Source organism: Loxodonta africana, chromosome 13, assembly GCF_030014295.1.
Source record: "Loxodonta africana isolate mLoxAfr1 chromosome 13, mLoxAfr1.hap2, whole genome shotgun sequence".
Taxonomy (NCBI): domain Eukaryota; kingdom Metazoa; phylum Chordata; class Mammalia; order Proboscidea; family Elephantidae; genus Loxodonta; species Loxodonta africana.
In genome coordinates, this window is record NC_087354.1 from 53,025,820 (window position 1) to 53,048,216 (window position 22,397).

General features: G+C 46.8%; 1 protein-coding gene across 2 annotated transcripts in view; it reads right to left on the reverse strand.

Moving 5' to 3' along the window:
* TLN2 (talin 2) overlaps positions 1 to 22,397 on the reverse strand; it is a 393,238-nt gene that overhangs the window by 56,138 nt on the left and 314,703 nt on the right. For both annotated transcript variants that reach the window (XM_064267460.1, XM_064267461.1), the window contains 4 exons: positions 14,884 to 15,030; positions 10,078 to 10,179; positions 7,534 to 7,653; positions 458 to 604 (listed from right to left, as the gene is read on the reverse strand). In XM_064267460.1, the coding sequence (XP_064123530.1) occupies positions 458 to 604; positions 7,534 to 7,653; positions 10,078 to 10,179; positions 14,884 to 15,030 (516 nt within the window). The remainder of the gene's footprint in view (positions 1 to 457; positions 605 to 7,533; positions 7,654 to 10,077; positions 10,180 to 14,883; positions 15,031 to 22,397) is intronic.

Sequence of the window (22,397 nt, forward strand, 5' to 3'; positions counted from 1 at the left end):
GGGTTTCCCGGGCTGAAATCTTTATGGAAGCGACTGGTGGATTCAAACTGCCAACCTGTTGGTTAGCAGCTGAGTGCTGACCCACTGCACCACCAGGGCTCCTTAGAAAAGGGGGCACAAGTTATCAAAAGGTTTCCAAGGGAGAAGCTCTAGCTCCACCCTGCAGCAGGCTCCTGGCTGCTGATTGTGACTCTGATATTTATACATAGGGCAGCCCTTCAAGGTCACCCACCAGGGACCCAACCTTTATGGGACAGTCACTCTTGGTCCCTCAATTTCTCAGGGTCTATCAATCACCCCAGTTCCCTGGTAGGCCCCATCCCTGGGAGATGAGGGAAAAAGACGACAGCTGCCTCGGCTGATTTTTGGTTTAGTTTCCCACTTAGGTCCTTGATCACAGCCATTAACCCAGAGAGGTCGGTACCTGAAGCTGTGTCTGAGGGAGCCTGCTCCTTACCTTCTCGGTGACGGCACGGGCACACTCAATCAGCTCCCTCTTGGTGTAGCTGTCCGTGGGACAAACCTGGAGAGCCCCTGCCTTCTGGACCAGGAAGATACAGCCGTGGCCCAGGTCCTGCACCCGAGTGCGGATCTGAAATCCAATCTGTGGAGACAAATCCAGGATGGGGAAGGAGCCGCATCGTGAACCCTGCCGTGGAGGGCTTCCCTATGTGGAAAATTCTCCTCCGTCCCATGGGAGCCTGGCTAGGAAAATTCCACTCGGATTGGAAGCCTGTGTTTAGTGAAGTATGGAATTTGGTTGATTTTGCTTCCCTTTTCAGAGATTGTGAAATGCCCACAGTCCCATTAAATAAATATCTCCTTGTGCTATCATGATGCCGTCTCAATATTCTGTTGCCTTTTCTGGTTCACAGCCTATCTGTGTCCTGAGCCACCGGTAAGAATGTTAATGAGATGAACTTTATGGGATCATTCAGCTATCCATTCAGCAAGCATTTACTGAGCTCCTACTGGGTGTTGGAACCTCATTTGTCCCTCCTAACAACCCTACAGAGCAGAGTTATCGGACGTTCAATATCTACAGATTTGTATTAAGTCTATTTTAGAGTGTTCAAATTCTTGCAAAATTGGTTAAGTTTACCAATTAGCACACCCCCTGAGATGGGTCATCCTAAGCCCAGGCCTCCTTTCTACCACATCAGGTTTGTGGTTTCCCTAAAAAGGTACATTTTTACAGCTAACGGCTCAGCAGGCATGCATTTTTTAAATGGCCCTGGTTGTCCTAAGTTTCACTGCCAGCTGAGAAACTAAATGAGCTCTGCTAAGGATAAGCTGCCAGCTGTCTCCTTTAAGATATAATTCCACTGCCACCTCCACAAGTCTGCATCCCTCTGGCTCTGTTTCACATTAATTTGCATTTTGGTCTGATCAATAATCTGCCCTCCAGCCCAGATAAACAACTAAAAGCAAAACAAAAATTAATCATGAGCCAGTAAGCGTTATTTTCAAGAATCCACGATAGCCAGAAACTGTGGCTTAATCCTCCAGCATCTACCAAGAGCATTTACTAAAAGATCTCAGGTGCTGTGGATAAAACTTGGGAGCTTCTAGTCACCTGGATGCAGTTGTCTGATACCATCCCCATGAATCCAAGTTTGAGGAAGGGTGACTTTGGGGAGTCTGTGGGGCTGCAAATGCTCTGTCTTATTATTGAACACACGCTGCTTTTGGGGAAAAGTGTTATTCCCTTAACTTCGTAAGGCCTAAAACACTTTCAAGTTTATTTAGTAGAAAATTTTCCTGATCCAGGAAGTAGAACTTCTGCCCTTTCGGGTGTCCTCCATTGTACATTGGGAGTTGCAAAAGTGCCTCCAGTGGGCAGGGGTGTCTTGCTGACCAACTCCATGTAGGATGCAACATGAGTGCCACCTCTGTCTTGTACAACATGGTGACCCTGCAAAGATGTCTGGATTAGTGCAGCAATGAGGAGGGAAAAGACACTCTCATTCAGCACAAACAGTGGTAACTGCCATTCAAATGTATGTTCGCTGGACACGTTCGCCGGTTTAAAAACAAGGTCAAGCTGAAGCCGGGAGATGCCCCCATTAAAGTTTTAAACTCAGTCAGGCTCTCAAGTCCTTTGAGATCCATATTCTTTAACCCTAAGTATTCAAGGGTCAGTCCCTGAGTGGTGCAAAAGGTCAACATGCTCAGCTGCTAACCGAAAAGTTGCAAGTTTCAGCCTACATAGGGGCTCGAAAGAAAGCAGGATTCAGAAAAATCAAGCACTGAAAACCTTACACAGCACAATTCTACCCCGACGCATATATGGTTGTTTTTGGTATTCAAGGATCAGAGCTAATCCAAAGGCCAAGAGTTCTGCATTCAATGATGACCCCAGATCTCTAAATGTTAGGGTGCCATTGGGAAAGCCAGGGGAGGAGGAAATGGGAGAGGGCACATTTATAGAATCTCAACATAAAAGAGACCTCCCCCTTTTACAGATGAAGAGACTGCGGTCCAGAAGTGATATAACTTAGCCAGGATCACACAGCCGGTCTTAAGCAGAGAAAGATGGGAATCCAGTCTTTAATTCCAAGCACGGTGCTCTGGTAGACCAGTGCTTTTCTATTTTCCCCTTTAGCAGAAACTTTTTACCCCCAAATATAATTTCATGTGGAACCTCAACATGCAACATAGAATATGTTATCAGTAAGCGCTTCCTTTAAAATGCATACCTGTGACTCTGAAGTCAACAACGAGACTGAGTGAACCAGAGTTTTAAAGATGGGCGTTATGAAGGCCAGTTGCTGCCTCAGTCGCCAACTTATTTCTATATTTTGCTTTGGCCGCATGGTGCTGAGAAAACCCTGATCTGTGTATAAATGACAGCAAAATGGAGTCGTTTTCTCCACAGTTACACAACCACAGCAACAACGACAGAAGCAGCGTTAGCCTAGGGGGGAAGGGGGTCTGCAAAAAAACCACCCAGAGCTGGGTTAATGTGCTGGTGTTGCTAGGTGCTGTCCAGTTGATTTTTGAGTCACTGTGACTCCACGTGACAGAGTAGAACTGCCCATAGGTTTCCTAGGCAGTAATTTCTACAGGAGCAGACTGCCCGCCCACTGGGTAGGCTGGAACCACCAACTTTTCAGGTAGCAGCAGAACGCTTAATTAACTGTTGCGCTATCAGCCCTCCTTGGGCTCATGCACTAGTGGCTCCAAATGGTTGACACTGACTTAGACGAAGCTCAGGAGCCCACGCAGCTTTTCCTAAAAGTTTTTAAAATGTTAAATTACGTTTACAAAATGAGCCTCGAATCAAACGTGCAGAAGCCCCAAAGCCCCCGCCTGGGTCAGGTTTCTGAAGAACCTGCTTTGAACCATTGTGCTGAAACATCCAGGCTCTTAAACGGCATTCCCCGTGTTTCTTCTGCTCTCTGCAAGGAGGGGAGCCTGAGCTTCCTGTTTGCAGAGTGCCGTGGGACAAGCACGTGCCTCTTAAATCACCCTGTGGCTCGAGGGACCCGTTCAGCTGCCTCAAACTTGAGACCTATGCATAGACGCAATAAATAGTGGAATACACCCTCTGCAATGCCCTCGTGGTCCCTTAGCCCCATCCTTTCTCAAGAGGCAATACTATAAAAACACACCAGTGCCCCGCTGCTCAGCCCCTTTCTTGGAAGTGGCATGAGACATGCAGCAAAAAACAGTTGCTGTCAAGTCGATTCTGACTCAGGTGAGCCCAGATATGTCAGAGTAGAGCTGTGCTCCAGAGGGTTTTCCATGGCTGAGTTTTTGGAAGTAGATCACCAGGCCTTTTCTCCAAGGTGCCCCTGGGTGGCCTCCAACCTCCAACCTTTTGGTTAGTAGTCGAGTGCATTAACCATTTGTACCGCCCAGGGACTCCACATGCAGCCAGGTCCCCTGTAAATCCAGCAGTGGACTGGCACAAGGCTCGTCGGGGATGAAATTCCAGTTAAGGAGCTCCAAGACAAACCAGTACCAGAAAGGAAAGGGCTGCGACTAAACTAAGGCAATGACTGCAAAAGCCTTGGAGTTCCTAGTCAACCCAGGGCTCTGTCCCGACAGTCCAGTCTGTGTCGGGTCACAGCAATTATCTTGTAGGTGCCTGTAGGCCTTCTTGAGGCTTGGCCATGCAAACCTCTCCTGTACTCAGCTGGACGATCCTTTTTGATCAAGGACAAATGGCAACAGGCTTTCCTAATAAAGAACCATCTCTGTTGCTACTCTTTTCCATGAGCATGTGGGATAGCTGGAGCTCTTAAGCCACAGATAGCAACATAATCCACACACTCTGTTGGCAATTCCACAGAACATTCTGTACTATCCAAGGGCCATTCCAGAAGGGAAGGCAATGTTAAGGCCACTGAATAGATAAGGGGTATTAAAATGCTAAGCTTCTCAAAGCAACACTACACTTAGAGCAAATATGACCAGCCCAAAAGGAAATCCAACTTACAGCCAGCCCAACGTCCCTTATAAAGGAATGTACTCAAAGACATAAAACTTGGGGTTTTAATTGGCAACCTTATTAAGGCATCCCTCGCACGTCAAGAAAAACCCTCGATTCCCTTCTTCCACAGATAAAAGTAAAAAGGAGAAAAGTTGTCTCTTGGTTTTGTGCCTTGAGGGAAATGAGAAGCTTGGCCTTTATGGGGCTTCGGATGGAATTTCAACTGTAGGAGTCTAAGAAATACTGATCATTTTCCTTATTGCATAAATTAAACAAAATATACTCAAGTCTTTTGTTGATTTTTCTCAAGTCTTCAAACACATTTGAAACAGATCAAATATAATTTGCCTGGAAGAGCCTGAAAATGTAATAACAGAAGATATGTAGTGGGCTTTGTATTTTCTCCTTAGAGAAAATGGCCTACAGAAGCCGTCCATCTCTTCCCAACCACAGAAGGTGTGCCTTGGAGTGGAAAATTTTAGCCAAATCTGGAGTGGACATCCATCTATCTCCCTGGGGAAACGAGCCGTGGTGCTCGCCACAAGTGCTGTAACAAATGTTCCTGCCGGCTTTTAAGACATCCAGCGTCACGAGTGGTTGCAGCAAATTCTCCTGGGGGGAAAGCTCTGGTCACTTAATCTTTTCCTCAGGATTTACATTTAGGAGTTACAGCTCATGGGATCTCAACGTCTTTCTTCTTCTTTTTTTTAAAGAGGAAACTAATCCTAAATTGCAAAACTGCTGGAGGGTTTTTCACTTTTCTGAAGAAATTTCCACGGTGATATTAATAAACCTTTGGATTTCCACCTGAAAATAAGTGGCCACAGCTCCTGCTTGATGTTCAGACAGCAAAGCTGTGACTTGCTGTGTGATTGTCACAGTCCTGGAGAAGACCAAAAGGTTGACTCGGCACAGCAGACTACTTGTTTGCCCTGGATATAAATGTTTTCACATGCTGTGATGTGGGGCCCTCTTGGGTAAACAAATAATTCCAGGATCTCAGAACAGAAAGCTACATTGCTTCAGGGATCTCCCCTAACCTTCTCTCTTTCCCCTCAAATATCTGTCTGGCAAATGCACACAAAGAATTTCCCTTAGCGAGCCACTGGTAATTTTATATTCTCTCTGCCTCCTTTCACTCCAGGTCATATTGCTCTTGTGTCTGGGATGTAAAAATACATTTTAAAAGGTAACGGTGAAAAAACAGAGCCTTAACGAAAGAAAACATCAGCTGCTACAAACGCCAAGCCAATAGCCGAAGTAACTTGCTATCGTGCTTTCAGCGATACAGCTTCTTTCCTGGCTGCCTTTGCATTTTGTATTTTGCTTCCACGGTCTGGGCTGCAATAAGGAAATCTGCTGGTTGTACAGGTAGGGAGGCTGGCGTGTAAGAACCTGGATGTGGAAAGGGCTGCACTCAGACCATCAGGTCCTCTCTTAAACACTCTGGCCGGCCAGCATTTCCACTACCCGAGGCAGAGGGCTGCAGATTCCATTTTGAAAGGTCTCTGGAGACAGAGAGCCAAACCTTTCTCACAATCTCCATCTCTTTCCGTTTCCAGTTCCCTCCCAAAGTAAACACTTCTTCCTTCTGCCAATCAGACGTTTCCTTACTATAACTTAAGCTCCTTCAATCTTGTTTATGGATTTAAAAACTACTTATTAATCAAATGCGTTGAGTGAAACGACCTTGCTAACACAGAATGTGTACTTAAAAAAGAAAAGATAGAGGTGGGCCTGTGTAAAAAAATCAGCAGAATCCTGAAGCAAGTCGTTGATAACTGTTCCTTTTTGGCAGCGGCGTCACAGACTCATTACAAACAGAATTGTTCATGCTGCAGCCTAAATATTCAACCATTCTAAAGTCTCAAGTGCAGGCGCTGTTAGAAACTTAATCCCAAGCCAGGTATCTACACATGTATGTCTGGTTCTCTTCACATGCACTGTCATGACACGTTAGAAGGTGATTTTGTTTTGGGTCTTCATTTCCACAGCATCTCTGGGAGTCTTTGTTAAGACACACTTAGACCTGATTCCCAGCAGAAAGGGTGGCACTGAGTGACTCGGGGGACAATAAATGTCATCACAAGGAGAAGGGAGGACTAGTCACAGCCTTCTGCCTTGACAGCCAGTTCATTGGGGAACTTCTCGAACAGGGTTTGCACTCAATAAATGAACGTAGTTACCTTCACCTTCCCAGTGGCCCCTACAGTCCACTCCATTATTTCTTGTTTTACACTGAGCTTTCTTCCTCTAGAGAGCCATGTAGCTCCTTGGGCCCGGGGCCCCTTCTATGTGTTACCACTGACGTGGGTGCAACCAGGCACCCTAGGGCCCACACGTCCTGTGTGTTTCTCAATGCACCACTTGATTTCTCAGCAGTTCAGTGATGGAACTCTTAGAAAATGGCTTTAAGGCCAAACGTTCTGCCCAACTCTCATGGGCCCAGGGATTCTGAGGCAAAGTCTATGCTGGCCACTAAGTAAAGCTAGTTTAGGGAAGCCAGGCAGGCAATGGCGAGGGGAGTCCACATATGAAGCATGGGGGGGGGCAGGGGATTGGGCCAGGTCTTAGAAAGCCACCAACAATATTCGGTAAGACTGTGGTTCACGGAAGCAGCCTACACAGCTCTTTCTCAAAAGGGGCAGAGCTAAATCCCATACTTGACCCTGCCGAGATTCCTGTGAGCCTTTGAAAAACATAGAAATTCCGGGGACATGCTACCTGGGAATAAGAGACTAGAAGAGGATGGTGATGGCAGTGTGTGGCTCTGCCCCTGGCAATTCCAGACTTGGGCATGTTATGAGGGGCAACAGAGGATGAGTGGGGGGCTATGTGACCTGCCAGAACACTGTAAGCAGGGTCCTTCTGTCTGAAAGCCCATCTCCCAGGTGGCCCCAGGTCTTAGTAGGTCACTCAGAAAGGGCAGTCAGCCTTGAGCACAGGCTGGGCCCTGGGTCTCAACCTGGGGGAGTTAGATTAATCCTGGTGCTAGCTACTGGGCTGGGGTCTTGTGGAGCTAAGCTACACTGAAACCGCTGGGAGTGGGCATCCATGTGTTTGCTTCTTAAAACAGGGGCCCTAAGATGGCAGACCTCCTCTGGTTCCGCCGTAGCTGCTGCCATCTGGCCCTGGAGAGCCAGGTGCCCATAGTCACTGGTCATTTGTGAAGCCAGGCCTCCCAACTCCTCCGGGTTAGTAACCGACTTAGTCATCTGAAAAAAGAAAACAAGCAAGACACAAACACACACACACACAGAGAAAAGCATGAGAACAATGTGTTAATACCACCGGAAGCCAAAGGGGTTGGTTCACTTTGCAGCCCCTGGTAGGGGAAAGCCTGGGACTGGCATTGGGGCTGGACACTGGGGAGGGCCGTTGAAGCGAAGCCCATGCTGCATCCACACGACAGGCCCGAGCCGGCGCAGGGCTCCTCCCAGGTTAGCGAGACGGGCACCATGCTCAGTGCTCAGGCAGTGCAGAGGGGAGGCTGGGCCACGGTGCCCACCCTCTAGGAGGAGAGAACAGCAGCTTCCAGCCAGCCCTGCCCTGTGAGGTCACCCAGAGCAGTTCCCCAAAGAAACCACAAGGGGGCACGAGCTGATCTGTGCTCTAGGATCCCAGTAGCAGGTCCCACACAGGGCAAGAGAGGGCATGGGGACAGGGCTGGGAGGGAAATCATTAATGACAAGTGACAAATAAGTAAAATGTTTTGGAGAAAGAAATTCATAGAGGATGCAGCTTTGTGGTAAATCTGTGCCAAAGAACGAGAAGGTTTCAGCCACAAATTTGGGTTTACTAAAGCCCAAACAGTCATGTTTTACCTATTTATGATCAAAATGTTCAATATTTTCTCTGTTTTATAGAAATTGATATCTCAATTTATCTTACTTAGCTAGAGTGCTAGTTTCTAGTTTTCTTCCATTAGCAAAAACACCTCTCACTTCTCACAAGAGCACGCTTAGCCTGCCTTTGGAAAGATATCATGGCTCTCTGTTGGTGAGAGCATCTCTCCCCTCCTGTCCCAGCCTTTCTCTCTCTGGATGACAGTACTGTCTCTCTCTTTGTGACACTGTAAGACCTTGATTTTAAAGGACTTTAAAAACCTGTTTAATGGCTCACATCCATGTAGGCAGGACAGGAATGTCCAGGCCGCCCAAGGCACGTTTACAAGTGCATGTCACAGGCTTTAAGGCTGAGACTGACGCGTAGGCTGCTAAGGAAGGATGGTAGACCCTGAGAGAGTGAGGCTATTCCAAGAGCTACTCCATTTGAGCCCTGCCAAATGGAAGAACAGTGATTCTGGGGGGACCCTGATGAAATAAGGTGGAGTTCTCTCCCACTCAAGGCTCCAGGCCAGCGGCTACCTCCTAGGCAGCAATGCAGATCGAGGCTGGTCTCTTTAAGATGCTAGACACCAAGGGTCTAGAACCTAGCCCGAGACATTCCTGAATACCACGAGGCCGCTGGTGTTCTGGTTTAACCCTCCGCTGCCCTGTGCTCCCTGTTCATCTGGACTCAGCATCGTGACAGCTACCTGATTCCACCTGCAATCTGTCCTATTTGCTCCCCTGAGAAGGGCTGGCTGGAGCCCAACTCCAGCCTTCTCATGGTACACCGAGATGGACTTCTCTTCTTCCTCCTCCCACAGCCCACCCTTTTAAGCCACCACAAGGCTGCACAGTCACAGAGTTTCTATGAACTGAGCAGCAGCTTCTGGGAAGGCTCTGTGGTCCAAGCTCAACCTCTAGTGGACACACGATTACACGACAAAACCATTCAGAGAGGCCTGGATGGGGTTAGACAGGAAATGTGCGGGTGCCTCCAGTTAGGAAGGTCCCTCCCTTTCTCAGCTCAAGCTTATGTGGCAAGAATCAAAGAGGCTGCTTCCAAATTTTATCCTGTGACATCTGAGCCTTCAAAAGCTGAGGAGAACTTTCTACATATTCCTATTAATTCTTTGAGGACACCATTTGTCATCTTGGGGAAAGCTTTTTAACAATCAATTTACCATTCACTGTCTCTCAATTGCAAGTATACCTAAGGGTCCATACAGTTTTGACTGCGTTACATTTCAGCAAAAAAAGAAAATTACCTGCAAAAGTTACATGCCTCCTCTTGTCAGGAAAAGATTTCATGTAACCAGACTGTTTCATTTGGCCTGGAAAATGGCAAGACCCTTATTGTCCAGTTATTATAATTTGCTTCCATCAGACAATGTCTGCTCTGTTTTATCCTAAAACGTCTTCTCTTGCACTGCAATTTTAATCTATAAACCTCTGAGAGGTGAATAGGACGTTTTTCTTTTTCCTCAACTTCACCTTCCTTCTCGTTTCCTCCTCCATGCTCATTTGCTCTCCGTCCTTTGTTTCCCTGTCCTCATGCCCTAGACCCGATCATTGTTCGATCCCTCTTGCAGCTTTTTTTTTTTTTTGAGATGATGTTCCAGCTGACTGGGGCTTTTAGGCTACAGGCAGCCAGAAAGACCAGAGTTAAAGGGCAGGAGCTGGGGTCCAGGAGAAACTAGAAACAAGGAGCAGACCCTCATCTTTCCCACATAGACCCTGACTTGAAGGCTCAGTGGTGTGGTGCACAAAAGGGCAGTCAGCAGTGGGGAGGGTGGCTCTTTTTCTTCTTACCATTTCCTGAGCTGTTACCGCTATTGCTTTGGAGTATTTAACCCCAGTCGTCTGATAGTCAACAAATGTTCCCTTTGGTTCTGGAGGCGAGCCTTCATCCAGCTACAGAAGAGAGGAAAAGAAGCCAAAAGTCAAAAGCAGCATGTGGAAACATGGACCGTATTCATTAGAATCAGGAACCTTGAAGACTGGAGATACCCTCAGAGATCTTCTGGCCCAGAGTTGGAAGAATTCACCCACTTCTGTGATGGGACTTCATCTGAGGTGCACACACGGCACTCAGGGTATGCAGGCAAGGAGAGGCCCCAGTGGTGTCTGAGAGGAGTTGGAGGGCTTTCTAGAGGAATGGATGGTCCAGCTAAGTTGTACCAGGTGAGGAGGGGTCTGCCATGTATAAAAGCAAGGAATGGTGTCCCAAGAAAAGAGAATAGCTTTCAAGTACTCGGAGATGTGAGTGAGGCTGACACCTTTGGGAAAGTGCAATGTGAGGGAAGGTGAGGTGAGAGAGGAAGCAGAATCCACACCACAAAGAGTCTCCCTAGGAACGGAATGGCCCACAGAATCTGTTCCCCAGAACCCTTACATACCTACGTGGAGAAACGGAAGGAACACACATGCAAATACTGGGAATATTCATTGTTCACCTAAGCACAACACGAATTGAGAAAGGGCAAGGCCACTGTGGGATGGAAGAGCTGGAGACAGTGGATGTGTCTCTTGAAGGGTTTGGGACATACTGATTCAGAAGACTTGCATTTGAAACCTGGTTCCAGGATTTGTTAATGAGCCTCAAGCTGGTTACTTAAACCCTGTTAGCTTCGGGTCCTTCATTGGTAACTTCTAAGCTTTCCAAGGTTGCAGCCAAGATCAGCTGAGTCTATACCTGGCCGAGCTACACAAAGGAAGAGGTGATGACTATGACCATAAAAATGATGAAGAGGATAACGTCAATGATGAAGAAAAGGCCACCTATCTGCACCACCATTATTACTGTGACTGTTACCACTGGTTGCCAAATGGTAAGACAAATACCAATCAACATAGAAGAGTCAGTATAGTGCAGTCAGCCTGGGGGGTTATGGAGACACTGGTAGAAATGAAGCTGGATCTGCTTTATGAAGAACCTTGAAAAACATGAGGAAAAGGGTGGGCTCTGGAGTAGGGATATCTTGGAAGATGTGCCTGGCTGCTGTGTACCAGGTAGTCTGAGGTCAGGGAAGAGACCGCAGGCTAAGAGGCCAACTGGAAAAATGTTAGATGGAGACGCCAACAAGTGCTCCATGACATGAATGGACTCACGATACAGGGTGGGTGGAAGGAATGTTATCACTGGGTACATGAGTGGCTGCAGGGCCCGTCAAACTATCAACACAAGCTCCAGGCTGGGTTCTTTACGTTTCTTCATCAGGGAGAGAGATGTTGCCCAATCTCTCTGTCAGAGCATGGGACTCTGCTACTCAAATGAGGGCTAAGCTGTGGACTCATTCATACAGCACACACCGACTGAGCATCTTCTGTCAGGCAATGTGCTGGGAGCCTCTCTCGCAGGAGACGTGGCACAAGTACAAACAAACCAGGATGCTGAAGCTAGAGGGCAGCTTCAGACATTCGGTCCAGTGGCCGCCGACCACCATGAGGAGCCTTTTACCAGTTTGAAGAAAAATGAGACTAGAACAAAGAGACGAGTTTTTTAGGATTTCAAACTGAATGAGTTGAAAGAACTTTCCCTTATTCTGAGATTATATCCTTCCTTTTTGTGTGTGTGCCAACGTGAACTTCCTTTTATGAAGTACTTAAGTGACAGCAGGGAAACCCTGGTGGCGTAGTGGTTAAGTGCTACGACTGCTAACCAAAGGGTTGGCAGTTCGAATCTGCAAGATCCTCCTTGGAAACTCTATGGGGCAGTTCTACTCTGTCCTATAGGGTCGCTATGAGTCAGAATCGACTCGACGGCACTGGGTTTTTTTTTTTTTTTTTTGGTTTTAGTGACAGTATAAGATAGCAGGGTTTGTTGTTGTTTTATTTAATTCCTTTTCTTGGCATAAAAAAAAGAAAAAGAAAGAAAGAAATGATATTGGGTCATGAAATGCCAAGGTTGAAGAGCACCATCCTCATTGAATTCTTTTATTCTATAGGTGGAAAAAGCAAAGCTCAGAGGGGTTAAGCGATTTGTCTAAGGTCACCCAGAAAGGTGATTACTTCCTAGTAACCAGTTAGCTCCCAAGCCCTACTCTAAATTCTAGCGCTTGGATACAGAGAGAGAAAATATCAGCAAGAAGTCCACAGCAGAAACACAAGGGTGTCCAGGACTGCATCTAAGTTACAATCAACTTTGAGCACCCTCGCGTTTTTCTGCCAGTCATTGCCTTTGAGAACTCCGGACAATGTTTCTAATAGTTTACCACTGTTCTAACCAGTTAGCCGAAACTTTGATAGGAAATGTCAGTTTTCTAATGCCTTGCTGCTTAGGGGCCCAAATGACCTGAAATAACACTTACTACAAAGTCCTCCAGTGATGGGCAGGCTAGGTGGGCTGAGTAAAAGGAATGAGAAAGAGGTGTCATGTGATCCTTGGGCAGGTAAGAGTTTAAGGTACCAAGAAAGCCCTGATCGTATACTTTGCAGAATAACTGGAGGAAAAACTTTGTTCCTGGTCTCTCTGGGTCACGACGGCAGCAATTCCTAATTATCACTAGGGGGTAATACCAGACCCATTTCCTAGCCCTTTCAGAAGAATCCAGTGTGTCCGGGGCAGAGAGAACAAGTGCTACACCACTGGAATCAGGCACAGGCGCTGCCTTCCCTGCTGGTATCCCGGCACAGCATGCAGGGCTCAGAGGTTCTGAACAAAAGGCTCCAGGAATCTGACTGCTGTCTTCCTAGGATTTATGGAACTCTTGTCTACCAAGACAGTGATTCTGGAAAAACATATTTTCCTAAGAAGAAAAAGTTTATCATTTAAATTTCTAATCTGTACCAAGAAACCTTGCGCTCCATTACTGAACACCCTTAGTAGAAAAACCAAAAACCCACTGCTGCCGAGTTGATTCCGACTCAAAGTGACCCTGCTGGACAGAGTGGAACTGCTCCATAGGGTTTCCAAGGCTGTAATCTTTACGGAAGCAGACTGCCACCTCTTTCTCCTGAGTAGCACCTATATGCATTTGAACTGCTGATCTTTTGGTTAGCAGCTGAACGCTTTAACCACTGTGCCAGCATGGCACCTTTCCCTTGGTAGATACACATGGCTTATTTTCAAAGCTCTGGTGTTTGGATGTCCCCAAAACCAAACAGACCCACTAAGACTTATCCATGGGCCTTTTGAAAGACGGAGATTTCATTCATTTTCAGAACTGTCTACATTTGAAGCAAGAGAAGCCCACACCAGGAATTAACCGACTGCTTTGACATGGCAGAGCCTGGGGTCTCTAGAGGAAGACACAGTATACCAGCTTGAACTGGTTACTTTATCAGGCTGATAATGACTGCACACTGTTTAAGGATAATTATTATAATTATAGTACCATCTAGTTTCAGGCTATCATCTCTTTAGGGAGATATGAACAACCAATCTTCTCTAAATTAGCAATTAAAGACCAATTATTGTCCTGAAAAACTGTATTATTAATTTCACGATCTGACAATGGACATTTCAAAACATATCCTATGCTATTATAGGATGGCAATCAGATGTTGATGAACAATTGTTAATTCTAATGATAGAAACTGACACGTCTAGTGGAAGATTCTTTGGGGGGAAGGAGCAGACGATATGGAGTTAAACTGTCTCCAATCGTATTTCCCTACTGAACTGACTCAACTGATGGGTTACTACATGAACAAAGGATAATCATGTCATTTTTTTATTTCCATTGCCTACAAGAGCTCGCCAAGGCCTTTTTCACATACGATTTAAGTGGTTTCCCCATCTGGCTATATACTAGTACCAGGAAGAAATTTTTGAAGTGCAAATACAGATTCCTAGCCTCCACCCCAGAGAGAGTTCCAATTGAGCAGGTCTGGGGTGGGGACTGGGAATCTGCATTGTGAAAAGCTTCCCCAGTGAGTCCAAACACCAGCACTCAGGAGTCCCTTATTTCATTTCGGATGGGTTCCCCAAAAGAACCCTCTGAGGCAGACAGGGGAGATAAATGGTTGTTTCTATTTTACAAACAAGGAAGCCAACGATATCTTCTCCATCTCCTTTTATTTTCCTTGTGTGAAATTAGAAGGAAGGCTGCCATGGTTTACAGAAGTGAGAATGAATAATTTGTTGGACACATTATTGAACATTTGAACATTCACAAGAGAAAGAAGGCTGTTGGTGTCAGCCTTGACCTCGGTCAGCCCCTTAGAGAAAAGTACCTGGGTGCTAAGTCTGAGTGAAGCAGAGGGGGAAACGGAGTCAAAAACAGCTATAGATTGAATTGTGACTCCCCCTCACCAAAATATGTATTGGAATCCTAACCCCCCATACCAGTAGACGTTATCCTGTTTGGGAATACGGTTTTCTTTGTTATGTTAATGAATCCATGCCAATGCAAGGCGTGTCTTAAACCTAATCACTCTGAGTGATATAAAGAGCAGATTAGACACAGAGATACAAACACAAGGGGTGGGCGCGGGGAGGGAGACAAGTCAATGACAGAGGAATGCTCGCTGAGACCCTGATGACTAATTTTACATTACTATATTCAGTGTGAATTTTAGCTTTCAGAACTGCGAGAAAATAAATTCCTGATCTTCCAGCCGCATTACTGAAGTAAGTCAAGGACTGAAGGCAAGCGCCTGGGAGCCCAGACCCACCTTGCTCATGGCTTCTGCTATGGCGTCCACCATGCCTCCCACCAGCCCCACTTCGCTGGCTGCCTCGTTCAGTGTCACCATGATGTCGTCCACGGCCTCCTTCATCAGCTGGGCAGCCTCCATGATGGCGTCATGTGTGTGCTGTGCCTGAGGAGGAAAGGGGAGAAGAGACTTGTGAACTGTTTGTATAGGCAGAGGAAAATGGTGCTCAGTCTTTTAATAACCACTTTGCTTGCGTTAAGAAAAAATTTACAAAGCAGAATGCAAAACTACATCCATGGTTCCTCAAAAAGTTAAACATAAGATTACCATAAACCAAAAAAACCCAAACCTTTTGCCATCAAGTCGGTTCTGAACCACCCTATAGGGTTTCCAATAAGCAGCTGGTGAATTCAAATTGCCCACTTTTGGGTTAGCAGCTGAACTCTTAACCACTATGCTACCAGGGCTCTAGGATTACCATATGACCCCACAATTCCACTGCTAGATATGTACCCCAGGGAACTGAAAACGGGGACACAAACTGATACCTCTATACCAATGTTCACTGCATCATTATTCGCAGTCGCCGAAAGTGTCCATCGACAGACAAATGGATAAGCCAAATGTGGTATATCCGCACAAGGGAATATTATTCAGCCATCAACAAAGGAATGAAGTCCTGATACATGCTACAATATGGATGAACTTTGAAAACACTATGCTAAGTGAGAGAAGCCAGACATAAAAGGCCACATAAATTGTATGATTCCACTGATGTGAAGTGTCCAGAATAGATAAATCCATAGAGACAGAAAGCAGATGGGCAGTTGCCAGGGTCTAAGGGAAAGGGGAACAGGCAGTGATTGCCAATGGATACGACATTTTCTTTTGGGCAATGAAAATGTTTTGGAACCAGACAGAGGTGGTGGTTGTACAACAATGTGAATATGCTAAATGCCACTGAACTATTCATTTTAAGATGGTGAATTTCAGGCTATGTAAATTTCACCTCAATTAAGGGAAAAAAACACCTACGTACACAGTACGGAGCATACCAATATAGTCTATATTTTTCCTTTCCTTTACATTATGCATGTACATTTGTTTGCAAAATAAGTAAAAATCAGAAAGATAAAAACTTGTTGCCATTGAGTCGATTCCTACTCATAGCAACCCTATAGGACAGAGGAGAACTGCCCCATAAGGTTTCCAAGGAGCAGCTGGTGGATTCGAACTGTTGATCTTTCGGTTAGCAGTCGAGCTCTTAACCAGTGCACCATGAGGGCTCCAAACTGAACAGAAAGACATACAGAGAAAGAAAACCACCCCTTTACAATCTGGAGGAAAGCAAAACTGTAGTATCAAGCAGGGTCTTATGACATGATCAATTTTATGTTACTGTGTTCAAGGTAGTAGAAAGAGGTTTCCAGGAATTCCTAAACATACAAGTTAACACATTTAATAAAAAAGTAAAAAATACATGGTGAGGACAAACGTACTTCTCTTCAGAGTTGTCTGATACACTATAATTCCTTTTCTGTAAATATGGAAATATTGGTAAAAAGTAGAGAAAACAACGTGCAGGAGGCCTAACATGCTTTGGGATTCTGTCATCAATTACTTTGCTCTGAGGTTGGAGGGACAAAAGAGGGAAGTCGTCCAGGGCAAGATGCTCTGCAGGCAAAGCCCTGAGTAATGCTGTGCTCCCAACACCGTGCACCTCGGAGATGCTGTGAAGGCTGCAGGCATTTCACACGAGTGTCAACACTGAGTGGGGGCTCAGTAACTGGATGGACGGGAGGATGAAACAATGACGGCACCAGGCTCCCTGATAAGGCACCTCAGCGCAGCAACACGTCGGGGGAGAAAGCAAAGGGCCTGGGTTTAGAAAACTGGGTTCTAGTTCTTGGCTCCTCCGCTAACTAGCTGAGTAGCCCTGGGCATGGCGTCCTCCTGAATAAAATGGGAATAATTACAATAGTGCTCTGCAGTGAGAGTCTGATGAGGCGATAAGGGCGCATGTACTTTCTAAATGACAAGTCAGTGCAAACCTCAGTTACGCCATCACTGCTAAAGTTAGATGGTGACAACCAAAAATAACCTTGAGGAGCAAAGATTCCAAGATGCCTTGAATCTTTACCAGACTGGTGTCCACCTTTTCTTGCCGACTTCTCTGGCCCTCCATGGGGCCAGGAGGAGACAGCCTCCCTCTCTAGACTGACTTTCCCTTTTCCTTGGCATGGAGGTCTAGACTTCACCTGGCTGGCCTCCTCAAACTCCACCATCAGGCCCGAGTCCCTCTCTCACCCTCTGCCTACAGTGATGGGTTCCAATGGTCTCTTCTCCCCTCCATCCAGATCCTACCTCTCCTCCCTCAAGGCCCAGCCCAAACCCACCTCCTTTCAAAAGCCCCTCTTGGACGATTTTATCTACATACCCACATGTCCTTTCCTTTGGATTTCTACAGCCCTGAGAAGCAACTCCGGAATCAGAGTCATCAAGAGGTGAAGTCTATTTCCCTTCCCCTGAACCTGGGTGGGCTGCCTTAGTGTCTGCCTTGACAAACAGAATGTGGTGGCCGTAACAGCTGCAGACTTATGACCTCTTGTAGTAGTTAGGGCCGTGGTGTCAGCCCCTGACTCATGGCAACCCCACGCACAGTGAGAGTGGACCGCTGTGATCCACAGGTGATTTCTGAGACAAGGTCATAAAAGAAGATACAGCTCCTACCTGACCCCTTTTCCTCTCCTCCCCTGGCCGTCTACCTGCTCCTCTCCCTCCCTCCCTCCCTTTCTCTCTGGACATGTGCCTCTGAAGCTCCAGGTAAGAAGTCTGGCTACCTGAAAGCTGTGTGCTGGAGAGATCACATAAAGACAGATAGGGGTACCTGAGGAGCCCTAGCAGTTCCCACACCCAAATGTCTGCGTCTTCTCAGCCCAGATACCAGACATGTGATGGATTCACGTCCTGGCTGCCATCTGATGACAACTGCCTGAGTGACTCTAGAACCACCTAGCTGAACTCAACCAATCTGCAGATCCATGAGAGGGAATAAAAAATGTTTTGCTGTGGTGTGTTTAGAGCAGCAGCTAATGGAAAAGCTCCCGGGAAGGGCTCCCAACCCAGTTGTGGGGCTCAGGGGAGACTTCTAGGAGGTCGGGGGTCGGGGGGTGTCCAGGTGGAAGCTGAGACCTGCAGGAAGAATCCATGTTGATGGTGCAAGGAGGGGAGATAAGGCAGCAGCTCCCAGGCAGAGGAAACAGCCCATGCAAAGGCCCATATGGGAGAGGAATGCAGACTGAGTAGCATGAGAAATAACGTATATAAAGTGTCCTGCACTGTGCCTGGACACGGCTGCTCTCCACCTTCTGTGACGTTTTACCCACGCCAGCCCCATCTCAATGCACCACGTGTTCCCTGCAGACAATTTCCTCTGCTTCCTTGTAGAAACACGGTGTTTACAGGAAACAAAGGGTTTGACAAAGTCACTGGGTGACTTAGCAGCCTAGGGGAAGCCAAGGTAATGGGTGAGAGTTATTAATTTTTATTTTCAGTGATATTTTCACAAGGATAACCTCCACAGTCTGTTGGTGCCGATTTCTCCTCTGGAGGGTCATTTAGAAATAAATGGGACCATTCGTTTTTAGGCTACAGGCCCAGGGACAGAGCTGAGGGGACACAGTGGTGGGGGGGTGGGGGTGGTGGTGTGAAGAGGACTGGGCACCCTTCTTGGCCGGCGGCTGACCGTGTTCACTCAGGCTGTGATGAGGTCTCTGGTTCTCCCCCAGCTCAGCACCTGCCTGTACTCACCTGCACGCCGGCAAGAAGCCAAGGGTCAGTGCGCACTCAACACAACTCAAGAGCCAGCCCTGCGCCCAAGGTGAACTTCAAGCTGGCTTTAAGACCAGCTTTAAAGTCTATGTTCTTGTATCTTGGGTCAGGCTTTTTACTGTTTCACAGACAACGTGTCACCCTGTGACAGATGGGGAACCAAGATAAATGTAATTTCAAAGCACATCACGGCCGCAACAGCGAGGACAGCCGCTGGCATTTAAGAGGGGCCCACTGTGCCAGGCGGCGTGCTGACCACTTCTGCATACCTCTCCTGTAACCCTCACGCTGGACAACTGTCCAGGGACTAGTGGCGGTCATGGCTTGGAAATGGGAACTTAAGCACTAGAACTTATAGACCTGGTGGGCTAACGTTGCCACCAACCAGCTGGCTGTCTTTTAAACCTATGCCACTAGTCAAAGAAAACAAGTATACAGGTCGTTATGAGCCGAAAATGACTCAACGGCACGTAACAACTGAAAAATTCTACCACCCATCTGTCAGTGTGTGGTACTGTGATGGCTTGCGTGCTGCTGTGATGCTGGAAGCTATGCCACTGGTATTTCACATACCAGCAGGGTCACCCATGTTGGACAGGTTTCAGTGGAGCTTCCAGACTAAGACAGACTAGGAAGAAAGATCTGGTATCTACTTCAGAAAATCAGCCAATGAAAACACTGTGGGTCACAACAGAACACTGTCCGACCTGGTTGCTTTGGATGTGTCACTGGCAGGGGTCAATCGCTAGAGGAGGACATCCTGTTTGGTGAAGCAGAGGTCCAGCGAGGGTAAGGGAGACCCTGAGTGAGATGGATTAGCACAATGGCTGCAATGATAAGACTTGAACATGCTGCTGATTGTGAGGATGGCGCAGAACTGGGCAACGTTCCGTTCTGTCGTACATGGGGTTGCCATGAGAAAACTCGATGGCAGCTAACAACAATGCCTCAAAGCAGGTATTATCCCATCTACAAAGGGGACATTTCAGCCCATCCCTCCAAAAATGGTGCTTTTAGATGAGGCAAAGCTGCCCAGGCACCAGGTGGCAGAGACCAGGGGCCTCAGGGACCTGCTCCGCACAGTTGGCCTGAGGCCCCTTGCCCGAGGTCCCCCTGCACTTCCTGGTAACAACCTGGCCCTGGCTCTCTCAGCCCCTTCTCCCGCTGAACTTGCTGCCTGTTCATAGTCCTGACATTTGCCCCTTGGAGTCCCCAGGGCACAACACTGCAGTCCAACTGCTGGCAGCTTACCAGCAGATGAGCCCAGCCCAGGGACCACAGCCGGCCCCAGGTCCATCCACACAGTGGCCGTGGGTGCCTGACCCACCTCAGGGGAAGACAACACCTCAAAAGACCCGGAACATCACAGCTGTCCCTTGGTAGGGAGAAGCTGAGGAAGTCAGTACATGAAAAACGGTAACTCTTCTGTGTGATTTAGATAAAAGAAGAATTCCAGGACGGGGCTGTGTGAGTCATGGGAATTGGCCCTGTCTGCTGAACTGAGAATCCATGGGAGGCCAGAAGAGTTCTTCAAGATGGCATCTGAGGAGATGAGAAATATGTCGACGATGGGTGGCCACCCTCGGGGCAGCTGTGTCAGACTGCGTCACTGACTCTCTGAGGGATGAGACGGAGTAAACTGGTAGTTTAGGCTGATGGCTGATTTCAACATGGACCAGTTACAGAGGGTAAAACACAAAGTGTAAACTGCTTTATTTTAATGATATTGCTATTGTTTTTTATTGTTAGGTGCCACCAAGTTGGTTCCGACTCATAGTGACCCCACGTACAACAGAATGAAACATTGCCCTGTCCTGCGCCATCCTCATAATCGTTGTTATGCTTGAGTCCACTGTTGCAGCCACTGTGTCAATCCATCTTATTGAGGGTCTTCCTCTCTTTTGCTGACCCTCTACTTTACCGAACATGATGTCCTATTTTGATGATGCAAGTCTAAAAAGTGACTTGCCCCAGAGAAAGCATCTTGTGTAACATACATTCTCATTTATACAGAAGGTGAAATGGAAGGTGTGTCTTTCCACTCAGAACAAGATGGCTGTTGGTGACAAGAAAATGCCAGCAACTCCTCGCATTCATATTTAAACAAAGCATACTTTGGGGGAGAAGTGAGCGCTGCTTGCGGAGTATCTGCTTCCCATGTGGGCTTAAAAAGGTACCAGAAAAGACAAATGACATTCTGATACATGCTGTGACAGGGCTGAACCTTGCAAACATTGTGCTGAGGGAGATAAATCAGACATAAAGGGAAAAATAGTGTATGGTTCCACTTATCTAAAATATCTAGAATGGGCAAATATATAGAAAAGAAAGTCTATCAGTGGCTACCAGGGGTGGCTGGGAGGGGAAAATGGGGAGGTATTTGGTCAAGAGGTACTGAGACTCTGTTAAGAGTGAAGAAAAATTTGGAAACGTTAGTAGTATTGGATGTACAATATGGTGAATACAGTTAATGTCACTGACTTGCACATGGAAAAATGGATGGAGTGGCAAATGTTTTGTTACATACATTTCACCACGCACACACAAAAAAGTGTCAGAATTTTGGGGGCAGTAGCAGCAAGTTACATAACTGCTCTCTGGAGTCCTAGGAAAGTTTAAAGGACACTTTTCCCCAAACCTTAAAAACACACCCTTTTATGGTGGTGGTTCTGCCACATGATTAATGTAACTGCTGTCACTAAACTATATGCCTGAAAAATGCTGAACTGGTGAATATTGTGTTATATACATATTTACAACAACAACAAAAAGTAAACAAAAACACACCCTTGCTCTGGGCTATACTGGAAATAAATTGCTTCCGTTTGTCTCCACACGCTGTTCACGGCTCAGAACGCTCCAGAAGGCCTGCCTTCCTTCCCTCCACATGTTCAAATTTCACAAATCCTTAAAGGGTCAGCTCAGTCCACCTCTCCTATGAAACGTCTACCAATTACTCCGGGCTCGTCCAGGATCTTTTCCTCTGAACTTCAAAGACAAATCTTGTCTTAATTACACAGCCGAGTCTCAGATTGTACACGCTCGCTACTGAGCACAATAATGTCAGACACTCAAAGACACAGCAGGACCTCAGCTCTGGCACGTTTAAACGACCACAGCAGTCGGGTAAATGAGTCAGTGGGCAGTCAGGTAAATGAGTCAGTGGTCGCAATGATGAGGCCATTTTTATAGATAGATTCTGGCGGGGCTCCTTGTTACACTCCTCACAACACAATACATGAGAAAAAATCCAATATCTTTCTTTTTTTAGAAATGTGTCTGAAGCCTGCTTCCAAGGGAGCCTTATTTCTATATTACAGTTCAACCACAAAGCCCTTTATAGAAGGCATAGATATCACAGGGGAATGGACACTGGGAGAAGGCTACAGGGAAGCAGGCTTCGACATTAGCAGAGGGAAAAACCAACTAATAATTAGGACTGTCCCAGAGTGGACAGGGCTATGCTCTCACTGGAGTGTTGCAGGAAGCGGAGGGGCCCATCAAAGATGTTGCAGGGAGAAGGGAGCTGAAGGCTTGGGAGAGGGAGGAGTGCAGAAGGAAGCTCAGTGGTAGAAAGTAAGGCTGCCCAGCAAAGACCTTTGAAATGCATGAGATTCATTGAGCCTGGGCTAGGGGGCTGCCACTGTTTTTTTTTTTTTAATACACAGTGTGTCAGGTTCTGCTTTAGTTTCCTCTGGCTA